General features: G+C 54.7%; 2 protein-coding genes across 21 annotated transcripts in view; one reads left to right on the top strand and one right to left on the bottom strand.

Moving 5' to 3' along the window:
* Positions 1-10,936, top strand: part of CACNA1D (calcium voltage-gated channel subunit alpha1 D) — a 347,101-nt gene extending 336,165 nt beyond the window's left edge. For 12 of the 19 annotated variants that reach the window (XM_086367471.1, XM_086367475.1, XM_086367469.1 and 9 more), the window contains 7 exons: positions 290-657; positions 1,407-1,433; positions 2,733-2,882; positions 4,045-4,214; positions 7,079-7,200; positions 7,973-8,293; positions 8,812-10,936. In XM_086367471.1, the coding sequence (XP_086223597.1) occupies positions 290-657; positions 1,407-1,433; positions 2,733-2,882; positions 4,045-4,214; positions 7,079-7,200; positions 7,973-8,293; positions 8,812-9,105 (1,452 nt within the window). In that variant the 3' untranslated portion in view covers positions 9,106-10,936. Of the gene's footprint in view, positions 1-289; positions 658-1,406; positions 1,434-2,732; positions 2,883-4,044; positions 4,215-7,078; positions 7,201-7,972; positions 8,294-8,811 lie in introns of those variants that run through there. The other 7 variants (XM_086367474.1, XM_086367468.1, XM_086367477.1 and 4 more) reach the window with 5 other exon arrangements.
* The window catches only part of CHDH (choline dehydrogenase), a 93,090-nt gene continuing 90,132 nt past the window's right edge, over positions 10,419-13,376 (bottom strand). For both annotated transcript variants that reach the window (XR_015151540.1, XR_015151541.1), the window contains exon 9: positions 10,419-13,353. The gene's annotated coding sequence lies outside the window, so the exon portion shown is untranslated. The remainder of the gene's footprint in view (positions 13,354-13,376) is intronic.

Raw genomic sequence — 13,376 nt, 5'->3', positions numbered from 1 at the left:
CTGCTGGGCGAAAGTCCGCTTACCTCGGAGCAACTGGAAGAGCCCCTCGAGTGAGAGCCACGTGCTTGCTCCCCAGCTCAGGAATCGGTAACCTTCCTCATTTCAGGGGGACCAGCAGCTACACACAGGCACCCCGATCACTGAGACACTCAGATTGTTTCCCAGGGATCCTACGGAGCTTACCTAGAATTTGTTTTTCGTGTAGAAAAAAAAAAAATATGACCTAACATAGCTAGCCTGCATCAAATATTTGTTAAATTACCTGGTGTTGTCTCCCATTATTTTGCAGAGAAATGGTGCCCTGCTTGGAAACCATGTCAATCATGTTAATAGTGATAGGAGAGATTCCCTTCAGCAGACCAATACCACCCACCGTCCCCTGCATGTCCAAAGGCCTTCAATTCCACCTGCAAGTGATACTGAGAAACCGCTGTTTCCTCCAGCAGGAAATTCGGTGTGTCATAACCATCATAACCATAATTCCATAGGAAAGCAAGTTCCCAGCTCAACAAATGCCAATCTCAATAATGCCAATATGTGCAAAGCTGCCCCTGGAAAGCGGCCCAGCATTGGGAACCTTGAGCTTGTGTCTGAAAACGGGCATCATTCCTTCCACAAGCATGGCCGTGAGCCTCACAGAAGGTGCAGTATTAAAAGGTAACATTTCAAACGGGTTTGCGCTTGGTAACGTAGTGTCGGCCCCAGGCGGGTCTTGCTCACTCCATCTCCAGCAGAGGCGGGAGATTCCCTGTGGGCGCTTCCATGAGCACCTGTGAGTGCCCTCAGGTCCTAGCTTCTTCAGGCACTCGCCACGTGATGGTCCCAAAGGATAAAGGGCCACAGGCCAGCTTGCAGCCTGCCCCTTAACACAGCATTGCAAACTCGACCTTCCCCAACTGTCCCACAGACTCAGGGACAGGGATTGGCAAACTTGCTCTGTAATGGGCCAGAGCGTAAACGTTTTAGAGTTGGAGCACACGCAGTCTCTACTGTGACTACTCACCTGTGCTGTTGTAGCAAGAAAGCTGCCGTGGATAGTACAGAGACACGTGTGCAGCTGCGTCCTGATAAAGCTTTCTTTGTGGACAGTAAAATGCCAGCTTCATACAGACACATGCAACAAATGACTTTTCTTCCTTTGATTTTGTTTCGGTCCTTTCAGTTCAGTTCAGTCGCTCGGTCGTGTCTGACTCTGCACCCCCATGGACTGCAGCACGCCAGTCCTTTAAAAAGTCTAGCTTGTGGGTCATACAGAAACAGATGACGGCCTATATTCGGCCTGGGAACCACGGTTTGCTGAGTCTGGCTCTGGGGAGTAACTTGATATATCCTTTGTGTAAAGTTTGCTGGAAATATTTTAACTTTTATTTTCTCCCTCCCTCCCACGTTATGCCTTTCCTGGATAGAACCCGCTATTATGAAACTTACATTAGGTATGTGCTTGTTGCCTATGTTGATGTATTAAATACTGTGTGTTCCCGGTGGGACCAGAGGGCCTCTCCAGTGCTGGGAGGTGACTGTGCCCTGGGAGCCAGCTCGCGTAGTGTAGGCTGGTATGGCCCGGGGCTGTGGATGCAGAGCTTTCAGATCCGTATCTGCAGAGACTGCGTTACCATCCAGGGGCCCACATTCCCATGCCACGTGCCCACAGCTGTAGCCCCACAGGCCTCAGCGCAGTGCTGGGGCAGCAGCAGACCTGTGGAGCTGGGCAGTCGTTCTGCTCTGTGGGGTTGAGCCTTTTGTGGGGGCTTTGTGAAAGCGTGACCCCTCACCTCCTGAAGAGCAGGGCCTTCCTTATCTCCCTACGTGCAGAGGGCCCTGCTCCCTGCATGTTGAGCCCAGTGGACTTGTGGGTAGGATGGTCATTGTGTTGGGGGTGGGGACGATGACCTCTGGGTTTAGTGATCATCAAGGGGGCAGTCAGTGGGGCTGGAGGAGGGTGGGAGAGAGTGAAGAGCTTGGGGGACCCAGAGTCTTCTGTTTGGAGAGCAGTGACAGCACAGCACTGGTTGCCTGTGCTGAGGGCTGAGGCCAGGACCTCTGGGTTTCATGCCCCATCACATGACAGTCCTGGGGCAGGGCCGTCTTTGGAAAATGCAACGAGTGTTGTCCAGGAGAGTCTCTTTCCCCGGGACACAGTATACAAAGCTCCTGTCAGCCTTGCTGGGTCAGGGGCTCCAAGCTCTGAAATCACCCTGGGCCTGGTGCCTGTGCCTCCCAGGGACCCAAGCAGGCGGCCTGGGAGCCCATTGCTCCAGGTCTCCAGGTCTGTTCTCTTGTTCCTTGCCCAAACTACATCTACTCTCTCGGTTCCCAGGCAGGCCTCTGAGGGTAGTGGTTTGGTGCTAGAATCATCAAGGCGCCGAGAGAGAAACCCCTCCCTGGTATATACGTGTATACACACACACACACACACACACCACACACAGCCACACAGTTCCCCCCACACATACACCCCCCATACCCCATACACACACACTCTATACACACTCCCCCCACACCCCCACCTACAACACACACACACACACACCCCTCCACACAGGCGTGTGCACACCTAGCCGCACGCACGCACACACACACACGCCCACCACCACTGCCAGAGGCAGCAGCAGAGTCCATCCCCGCCGAGGCAGGAGCACTCCGCGGGCAGAGATGCTCTGGCCACCTCGAGGCACGGCCAGAGGAGCTGCCACCACCCGCCCGGCCGCTCAGCCCCTCTCTCCCCACTGCAGGTCTGACTCAGGAGACGAGCAGTTCCCGACGATTTGCCGGGAGGACCCGGAGATACACGGCTACTTCAGGGACCCCCACTGCCCAGGGGAGCAGGAGTATTTCAGCAGCGAGGAGTACTATGAGGATGACAGCTCGCCCACCGGGAGCAGGTGAGGGCTCCATCGCCCGGGGACTGTCCTGGCAGCAGGGGCATGGTCCCCAGGCCGGCGAGTGGTGGAGTGGGGGCCATTCCTTCAGGCCTGAAGGCTGGGACTCATCGGCCCAGAGCTTGGGCTGGGTTTCACGAACAGCTCCTGCTTCTCGCTCCCATCAAGGAGGTCTCTCCTGGAGATGAGGGGACGAGAGGTCAGAGGGGCATCACTCAGCAGATGAGCCTCCTGGGCTTCTGTCCTGGAGAAGGCATGGGTGGGGTAAAGTGGACATTTGCTGTAGGACATGTATGGATAGCAGGTGGTACAGGGCACAGAGGCCTGCACCTCTTCCCCGTGGACTGCATCTCACCGGGAATGGGGCCCATCCAAGTGGACGTGTTTGTGCAGTGAGGCCCCTTCTGACCTCTGAGATGGTGTTAGATGCCAGCCTCACGCTCCAGGCTGGCCACAGTCAGAACCCCCCTCCCTCCACTCTCCACCCTGTCCTCCCGTGGGCCTCAGGTTGCCTGACTTCGGGAACCACTGATTCTGAGCCAACCGCATTCTCAGTTTCCTTCTTCAGGGCCGTGGCTCAGAGCACCATGCCTTGGATCCTCTTCCCCACCTCTGCTGGCCTGACCCCACCCCCTGCAAGGGCCTGCTCCTCCCTCCCTCGACTGGAACTGAAAGGACCCCCACCCGTAGAGCTCATGGCCCACCCCAAGCCCTGTCTTCCAGCGCTAACCTTCTCCAGCCTGCATTAGAATTCTGCGTGCATGGGGTATTGGCTCTGCTCCCTGAGAGTGGGGACTGTGTTTCATGCATTTTCTTGTCCCAGGTGCCATCCTGCCGCCACCACCTAGCCACGGATAGCCCCTCGGGAGAGGGTTTTCTGGGAGAAAGTGGGGCTAGCCCAGCCTGCAAGGCACCCACAGTCCACATCTGAGCTGGGACTGAGGCCGCCCAGGGAGGGAAAGCACGCGCCTTGCTCCTCACAGTCCTGCCCTCCGAAGTGTTTGTAGCAGCCCTTGTCTTCCTTCTAGAATCTTCTGTGGAGCCGAGGGCTGCGTTCTTAGCTAGTCCTGCTGTGCCAAGGAGGTGGGAGCAGACTGTGGATGTGGTCTTGTTAACTGGGCTCTCATGTGCCCCTGCTCTCTCTCCTGGCCTTCTCGGCCACCAGGCAAAGCTACGGCTGCGGCTACTATAACTGGTACCTGGGCAGCAGCTTGGACTTTGAGCGGCCTCGAGGCTACCATCACCCCCAAAGCTTCTCAGAGGACGACGACTCGCCCGTTGGCTACGATTCCCGGAGGTCTCCGAGGCGACGCCTACTACCTCCCACCCCTACATGTGAGGCCAGATTTTTTGTTTGGGATCCAGGCTCGCAGAGGGTAGTGTGTCTGTCCACCTGCCCCAGCCTGGGGGGGTGGGCCAGACATGGTCAGGGGCCTTCAGTCCTCAACACCAGGCCCCTGGGTGGAGAGGCTGTTGGTTTTCTTTTCTTCCTCATCCACGTGCCACGTGGTAGGGCTAGAAGCGCTCCGGTGCTGAGAACAGGGGAGGCAGTGTAGGCTCCATGGTCTCACAGTTTGTAGCACTTGAGGAGGGGCTTTCTAGGCACATCATCATTGCCTTTGAGCTTGGGGTCTGCCTTGATGGGTGGGCAAGTCCTGCACATGGTTTCGACAGGCTCACTCCCCAGATGGGGTCACGGGCTCTCTGAGGGTGGAGGATGGGCCCACCAGCTGAGTGGACTTGAGCCCAAGCCTCTTACCAAGGCCCAGGGCTCTGAGGAGTGCCTGAGGGTTTGTGGTGCCCATGCCTCCTCCTGTCTCACCTCACTGCCCCCCTCTCCCCCACCTTTGCCTTGGTCTGCCAGTGCCCCTGCTGGGGCCTTGGTGGTGGCCACTAGGGTAGGCACTCCCATCCCAGGGCCGGAGAATCACATCCTGCGGAGAAGGGGCAGGGGCCGGCTGCTTTTCGGGTACACGTGGCATCACCAGTACTGCCAAGAGAGCTGGGTTACCCCGAGGACCATGGGCTGGGGAAAGAGATGAAGCAGCGACTCCTGCCATCTCCTGGCTGGCAGCTTGATTTTGGACACGTGGACATTTTGCTGATGGTTAAGGGATATCCACTTCTGGCTTTGCTGAGGAATGAGGTGTGTTTTGGGGTAGGACTCTAATCAGTCACCAGAAATAAATGAGACACATTGGCTCTGAGTCTGCCATCTACATGCATAGTAACAAGTTCAGCTAGGTGGTGCCCAGGCCCGTCTCTCCCCAGCTGTCAGCGTCCTGTGGGCAAGTGCAGTCAGACCCATATCCATGGTTAATATTGAATTTCATAGCCCCAAACACAAGCTGCTGAACAGAGCAGTGCTGGGCTGTCAGTCCTGGATGGCGCCTGTGCAGGTGGGCTGAGCCCCGGGCCCCATGAGTGCCGCTGCCCTCCTGTCACTGCCTTTTCTCCCTTGGGTGGTCATGATTGTCTCCACTGTTCACAGGTGCTGCCTCTGTGAGTCAAGGACCCTGAGTGGGCAGCTGGCTGCCCTCTTTATTTATAATTGTGAATAGGTGAAATGCATTGTATTTGTTCTCCTGCCCATGTATTCAGATCTCTGGCAGGGTGACCAATGGAACTCCTATGTGCTCAGCTCCAGAGAGGTCACTGTCTGCATTAGAGCTGGTTGTGCAGAGCAAATAAGATGACAGGCGTAGGTGGATCCCTTTTCAAAACTGAAAGGTGCTTTCTGAATGGTGGCGGTGGTAGTTTTCCTTTCTTCCTCCTGACCCAGGAGGAAGCTAGAGGTGGTGCTAACCTGGGAAGCCTGTCCTTCTCTTAGAACACTTGAGTTTGGCCCCGGGCAGCATGTGGGAGGAAGGCCATCTGGAGCAGATGGCAGGTGTCTATGTTCCCCAGAAGCAGGTAGACCAGGAGGCCCAGCAGGCTGCCTGGTGTACAGTGGGCCTGCAAGACAGGTTGGTTGTCTGTAGGGCCTCCCGCCCAGTTGAGCAGTGGCTGGCATGGGCTATCTCTGGTTTCCATGAGCTTTTGGAGCTGAACCTCCACCAAGAGGGCTCTGCTGCTTCATGTGCCTCTCAGGATGCCCGCAGGGGCTCCCCAGGCTGGTCCCTGCACTTTGCCAGTGTAAGAGTCAGGGGTGTGTGGGGTTGTGCTAGGGTAGGATAAATGCCCTGTGAGCTGAGAAAGCAGAGTTCAAGAAAGAAATGTCAAGGTGACTCAATGCTGCCTTGCAGGCCACCGGTAAGGAGAGGTGTCCCGGGGAGCCCTCTGGCCTGTGCACAGGGCCCAGAATTTAGACTGATCGCCTGGGCCTGGCACCCTGGGGGGCCTCGAGCCTGGATCACCTTGTCATCGCTCAGCCTGTCTAGAAGCCTCTGTTTGGAGTGGCTGTTAACAGGACATGCATAGGTGCTCAGGCATGTCTGACTCTGTGCGACCCAATGGACTATAGCCCACCAGGCTCCTCTGTCCATGGGATTTCCCAGGCAAGAATACTGGAGTGGGTTCACATTTCCTTCTCCAGGGGATCTTCCTGACCCAGGGATTGAACCCATGTCTCCTGTCTCCTGCATCGGCAGGCAGATTCTTTACCACTGCGCCACCTGGGAAGCCTGTTTGTGGTCTGTTAAGGACAACTAGCCACATTCTTTACAGTTCAAGGTGTCCTTTCCTGTGTCTTCTGTCTTCCTGGCTCGGGAAGCTGGGTCTTTGCCCCACAAGGGGATCTGCCTGTTAATCTGGTTGAGCTGTTCGGGCAGGTAGCAGACAGAAGGGTGACCACAGCCTGGGAGCAGCCACAGGACACTCCGGCCCCAGGGATGCTCAGGAAGAGAACAGGCAGTTGGCAGGCATCTGTGGGTTCTCCAATGCGGTCATGTACTTGACCTGAGACGCTGTGTCCCTGCCGCATGCAGGGCCAGGGGCCTCGAGTCAGAGCATGGCTCTCTGGCTCCTCCTGAGAGAACAGATGTTTCGGGGCCGAGACATTAAGTCTCTTTTTGGAAACACCCCTCAGTCGGGCTGCTTTCTCTTCCTGAAGTTCTGAGACAACCCCCCACCCCTGCCACCATGCCGAGTGCTCTTCTCTGGGTGCCTGGCTTGCTTCCTCCTGGGCCCCCGCTGCTGGACGCCCAGAGCCCAGGGCCTGACAGCTGGTTCCACAGTCACACGTGTGCTTCACGTCTCAGCCCCCCGCAGGTCTTCCTTCAACTTCGAGTGCCTGCGCCGGCAGAGCAGCCAGGAGGAGGTCCCGCTGTCGCCCGCCTTCCCGCCCCGCACGGCCCTGCCTCTGCACCTGATGCAGCAGCAGGTGAGCGGCCCCCGGGCAGCTCCAGGGGCGCAACCCCAGTGTCCTGAGCACGTAAACACTAGCTGCCGCTTCAGAGTTTCTCTTCAGGTCTTTCTGCCAACCTTGTCCCTTTTCACCATTTTTACATTAATTGCTGTGTCCTACTCTGTCGTGGATGGAGGACAAACCCTGGGAAGGCCCCAGGCATCACATACCACACACTAAGTAGGCATGGAGGTCCCCGTAGGCTTGTGTGTGCATCCCTTGGATGGTCCCGGCTTCTGACTTGGCCACAGACCTGGCCTCACTGTCCCGTGCCCCTTGCAGAGGAGGATGCAGGGCAGGCCTGCCGTGGACCGCTGTAGGTGGAAGAAGCAGGCTTGTACCCGGCGGTGCTTCTGAGCAGAGTGCCGGCTGCAGACGAGTTGCCTGAGAGAACCAACCCATTTCTCTGAGCGCTGGGCGCCGTCAGCTTGCCCTAAAGGCACTTCCCTATTCAAACCCAGAGTCATCCAGGTGGCATGTTTGTATTCCACGACTTGTGTCGTCTTCATGCTTCTAAGCAATTTCACGAGCAACTGATTCCCACCTGGGGATCAGGAGATATAGATTGGGGGCAAAAGCAAACACAGTCTGTTAGGCAGCCAAGTTTTTATAGCCAGTTCAGTGAATTACTCAGAGCGCTGTATCCTTATGAAGCCCCTATAAACCAGGGCCTTGAGCCTGGCCTGTTCTGAGGGCACCCAAGGCCGGGACCCCTGAGGACCTCACCCCGCTTCCTCTGTCTCCTCAGATCATGGCAGTCGCCGGCCTAGATTCCAGTAAAGCCCAGAAGTACTCGCCAAGCCACTCCACCCGGTCGTGGGCCACGCCCCCGGCCACGCCGTCGTATCGGGACTGGACGCCGTGCTATACCCCGCTGATCCAGGTTGAGCGGCCAGAGGCCCCAGACCAGGTCAACGGCAGCCTCCCGTCCCTGCACCGCAGCTCGTGGTACACGGACGAGCCCAGCGTCTCCTATCGGACGTTCACACCAGCCAGCCTGACCGTCCCCAGCAGCTTCCACAACAAGAACAGCGACAAGCAGAGGAGCGCGGACAGCCTGGTGGAGGCAGTGAGTGTGGCCGCTAAGTCTGCCCGGGAGGGACGGTGGCACCGGGGAGGTGGTCCTGAGGGCGGGGGGGCTCCGGAGCCAGGATGCCTCTTCTGAACGTGGACAACCGCCCACTTCTTGGCAGCAAGGATGGAACTTAAAGCACAAGTATAAAAACATCACGCCAGCCACCAGGGACTGGCATGCTGCAGTCCATGGGGTCGCAAGACTCGGACACGACTTAGCTACTAAACCGTAGAAACAGCACCCCTGCTGGCCGCACCTAGGATTGTGTATGTTAGTCCCACAAATACGACTTGTTTATTCTGCAGCATTTGTCCGCTGTGGGTTTCAGTCTTGTTGGGCCACGTGCAGTGTTTGAGCTCCTTTAGATTCCCATTTACCTCCAGGCTTAGTTACCCTGGATGCGGTCTTGCCGATGGGACTGGCTGGGTCCCAAAAGCATATCATGCAGTCAGTGCATGAGGTGGTCTTTCTGTCATTCTGCATCTATGCCACTGACCCTCTTCTCTATACAGGTTCTGATATCCGAAGGCTTAGGACGGTACGCGAGGGACCCAAAGTTCGTGTCAGCGACAAAACACGAAATCGCCGATGCCTGTGACTTAACCATCGACGAGATGGAGAGTGCGGCCAGCAACCTGCTGAACGGGAACGTGCATCCCCGGGCCAATGGAGACGTGGGCCCCGTTTCACACCGGCAAGACTACGAGCTCCAGGACTTTGGGCCTGGCTACAGTGACGAGGAGCCGGACCCCGGGAGGGACGAGGAGGACCTGGCAGACGAGATGATTTGCATCACCACCCTGTAGCCCCTGCAGGGGGCCGCTGACAGGCTCTGGCCTCAAGGTGGGGCGCCCGAGGGCCAGGGGAAAAGTGCCTCGTAGTTAGGAAAATTTAGGCACTAGCGCGGAGTCCCTATTCGCAGTTAGAATTTTGTAACAAGTGATGTCATGCCTCAAGGAAGCCATAAACCTGGCAGGGGACAGCCGTGCCCCAGCTGTGTGGGCGAGGGCGGGTCCAGCCCTCCTGGAGAGGACCAGCGAGGAGGGTCAGACGAGCCCTGCTGGCTTGTCTGGAGCGTTCGCCTGCCGCCCGCAGGCATGGGGTGGGAAAGGTTTAAAGGTGATGACGATCACCACACCTGTGTCATTACCTCAGCCATCGGTCTAGCATATCAGACGTTCACTGGGCCCAGCATATCCATTTTTAAACCCTTCCCCACCCCAAAAACACACTGCTTCCTGATTCCTGTTCAGCTGTTCTGAAATACAGTGTGTACGTCAGGACCAGCCTACCAGCCGTCATCCTGGGAGCGGAAGCAGGACCCTGTAAGCAGGGTTTTCTGTGACGTGATGCCAGTTTACAGGCAGGAGAGCGTCGCTCCGACAGTCGGATTTCTGACTGTCAGGCTAAGGGCAACTGTAAACTGGAATAATACTGCACTCGCAACCAGGTAAACTTAGATACGCTAGTTTGTTTAAAAATTATAGATTTACTGTACATGACTTGTAATATACTATAATTTGTATTTGTAAAGAGATGGTCTATATTTTGTAATTATTGTACCGTATTTGAAATGCAGCAATATCCATGGGTCCTAATAACTGTAGTTCCCCACTGAAATCTAGAAACTATTAGTATTTTTACTTGGGCTATACAGAAGTATAATAGAAGAAACAGAGCCAATTCTCATTTATTCAGTGAAAAGTCTTTTGGGGGTACAATCTTTAGTTCAGAAGAACTTGACACTACAGAGATTTTTCTAAGATATTTTGAGTCACTATAAATCTATCTTTACACAAGAGATTCCAGAGGACTATTTGCAGTCTTTTCTTTGGGCAGGGGTTCTGTGATTTGATATTGTAACTTTTGATCCACCATGGGTTGCAACTGTCTTTTGTTCTCCTTTAATAACCCCTCCGATGAGTTCACTGCAGAGGAGGTCGAGCTGGTTACTCGGACCCTGTGGCGTTCACTCACAGTCCTGGTTTTCTCAGCTGCCCCACAGGACATTCTGGCATTTCTGGTGCAGAAATAATGGCAGTGGTGAATGAGTCTCTCTGCTGCTGTCCCCCTGGGACTGGTAAGGCTGCACGTCTGAGGAAACAGAAGAGTGCTGGAGGCTGGGGGACCGAGGAGGCAGAGGAGGCTCTTACAGGACTAGATGGCGGGGTCTGTACAAATCGCATTGCTGCCTTTTTACAGAACAGTGCTGTGCTGTGTGTCCTCTTGGAGGGCTTTTATATGCAACTGAATGAGGGCTGAAGTTTTCACTAGAATGCACTCTCACTCCAATTCTACTTCTCAATGAAAACCCACTTTGGGATCATCAGACCCATCAAGGCTTCCTTTTCTGTTCACAGAATTACACCAACTTTGTTGAGTTACCGTGGCAGGGATTCCCTGCAGTCAAAAAGACTAGTAGCAGTTTTTGGTTCAAAATTTTTAAAGAATACATGACCTGTTAATGTTAGTTTTTGTTTTTTTTTTTGTAAATAACACTTTGTTATGAAGACCTTACAAACCTCTTCTTAAAGACATTCTTACTCCAGATCCAGGCAAAAACTTCAAGGTTTGTAAATGACTATTTCCTGACATAAATTCTTTTTTATTAAAATGCAAAATGATCTTCAGAATAAAGCTGTGTAAGAATTTTATTGTATTTGGGAGCTCTCCATGCACAGAGCTGGTGCTTGCCAGTGACAGCCTCCGGAGGAACAGGTACTCTGTGAGGGCACTGCTGTAATGATGTAGATTTTCTCTTATTCTCGTGGCTCCTTTGGTGCCAGTGGTAACTTAATTCCAGTTGCAGACAGCACCATTCTCCTAAAGGGCTAACCCACGGTCACCGTCATTTTGGACTCCATCTCTCCACTAAGTGTCGGTCTTAGTGTGTGGCTTCCCACTGTTAGTCCAAAACTGTCCTGCCAGGACCGAGTTTCCTGGCATAGTCGGTGATCTTTGCTAGTCAGCACTCAACGTGCCATTTTTACAGACTGCACCACTCCTAATATCTGTCTGCATTACACCTGGTTCAACTGCTCGTCTGACATTAAATTTTTTTGTTAAGAAAAATTTGAAGTTGCAGAACATGGTTTCTTTTCTTCCAGGAAACTTTAAATGTCTCTCCTTTTTAATTCCCCTCCCATCCCCTAAAAAAGTAGTCATCTTGGGGCTGTCCCCAGGAATAGTACGTGAAGTCTCCTTCATTATGTGTTGTCCATAACGTCCCAAAACAGAAACGACAAGCACGAACCTCGTTAACTGCAGCCTCTGTGATTTCCATCCAGACAGCTGGGCCACACAGCACCTTCCAGCCTGACTCTGAAATATTTCAGAATCAACTGGTGGCTGGGATGGGCAGCTTGTGAAGGCCCTAGAAGCTTCTTGGTGCACAGAATGGGTTTAACATGTCTGACGGACTGCTTTATGTCTGATGCCACGCTTGTGAGAGAAACCAGAGCAGTTTATTTTGTGCTGTTTATGCTTCACAGCCCTAAGTGTCTTTGCCCATTGCCTGCTTTCCTGCAAAGGTTTTTATTGTTACGATGGTGGTCAGTTTGTTCTGAAAGCTGTTAGTTTCACACAGAGTTCCAAGCTCCTTTATTAGCCTCTCCTGACTCAGAAACAAGACTCCAGCTACACCTTCATTTGTGGAAAAAGCTTTTATTTCTCCAAAATAATATTCCTTCTCTACTGGGGATCCAAGAGAGTAGGCAAGAAAGAGAGGCAGGCCTGAGGCCCTTGCTTCCAAGCAGAGAACTGGAGTGAGCATGGCTGTGAGGGTGCCCCGTGGGGGTGGAGGCAGGAGAGGCCACGGGAGGCTGCCTGGATCTCAAGACAGGGCCAGCAGAGAAAGGTGTGTGTGTGTTTTTTCTGGTTTCTAAGAGAAGGGTGCCTAGGTATTTGATCTGATGATAAGTTGTTCAGCGGAACTATGACATGCCCTTTGGGTGGAGGAACATGGTTTGACTAAGGAGACTCTATTTGAATTTATGGAAAAGACTCCTGCAGCCTGCACAAGGGCTGTGTTTCTAGGTGCCAGAGTCCCACCTCTGGGACCCACCCTTTTCTGGTCACCTGCAGGCGGGCCGCTGCTCTAGCTGGGTTTCTGGCTCTTACTCCACCAGGAGGAATCCTGTGCTGATGGCGAGGTTCACACATGGGCTTCTTCAGTGGGGTCCGTGTTCCGCAGAGCCTGCCCCTAGGCACGCACACCGCTTCCGTTAGGCTTTGTCAACCGTTCTGGGAAATGTACGTTCTCCTGTTCGGGGGGCACTGCAGGCTTTCTGCTAAGGGGCTTAACAGGTGTCTTCGCAGTTCCTTTAGAGGCTGAGTGCCCTCCATGCCCTTCGGGCCTGCCTGACTGGCTCACCCTCCCCGATTCCGGTCGGCACTTCCCTCCCCTCTCTGGCCTCCTCAGCCAACAGCCCCCTTTCTTTCTGCAGGCGATGGTTCCTTCGTGGTGCTGGACCCTTCAGACAGCTGGTGGTTAGGACACGGGCCACTGCTCCACTCTGCCCGGCCAGCCAGCACTTAGGGCTCGAGGGGGCAGCTGCCTCAGAGAGAATATTCTATCTGAGGTCTGGACCCCAATAGCAGTTTCCTGTTGGGTGTCGGCTGTATGACACTCACGCTTTTCTCCTGTGAAACGCACCTGTGTGTGCGGCAGTATTGTGTGATGGTACGCCATGAGCGGGAGAGGGGCCTCGGTGCCCCACAGTACGGGCCCCCCCCCCCCCCCCCGACACACGCAGTTTTGGTCACCTACACACGCACACCAGCCTATCAGCTGCTGTGTCAGAGGCTGAAGGCACCAGAGAATGCAGGTCTGAATGGCCACGTCTCCTGCCATGGCTCCCCGAGGAGGTAAGTTCAGTCACCAGCTGGGAGGTGTCACTCTGTGGCCCTCAGAGTGGGGGGTCAGGACCCCCCTCCTGCAGCCCTTCACCCCTGCCAGCGGCTCCAGACCCAGAGGAGTCCTGTGGGCTGGTGGGGGCCTCTCTAGGAGACAGACGTCTCTTGACAGACACAGAATTTTCTTTCTTGACCCTCTGCTGGAACAGAAAATAAAGACACA

This window comes from Bos grunniens, chromosome 22 (assembly GCF_055505025.1).
Source record: "Bos grunniens cultivar Pamir isolate PY7600 chromosome 22, Bosgru_T2T1.0, whole genome shotgun sequence".
Taxonomy (NCBI): Eukaryota; Metazoa; Chordata; class Mammalia; order Artiodactyla; family Bovidae; genus Bos; species Bos grunniens.
The sequence above is the reverse complement of the archived record's forward strand: the minus strand, read 5'-3'. Positions and strand labels throughout refer to the sequence as shown.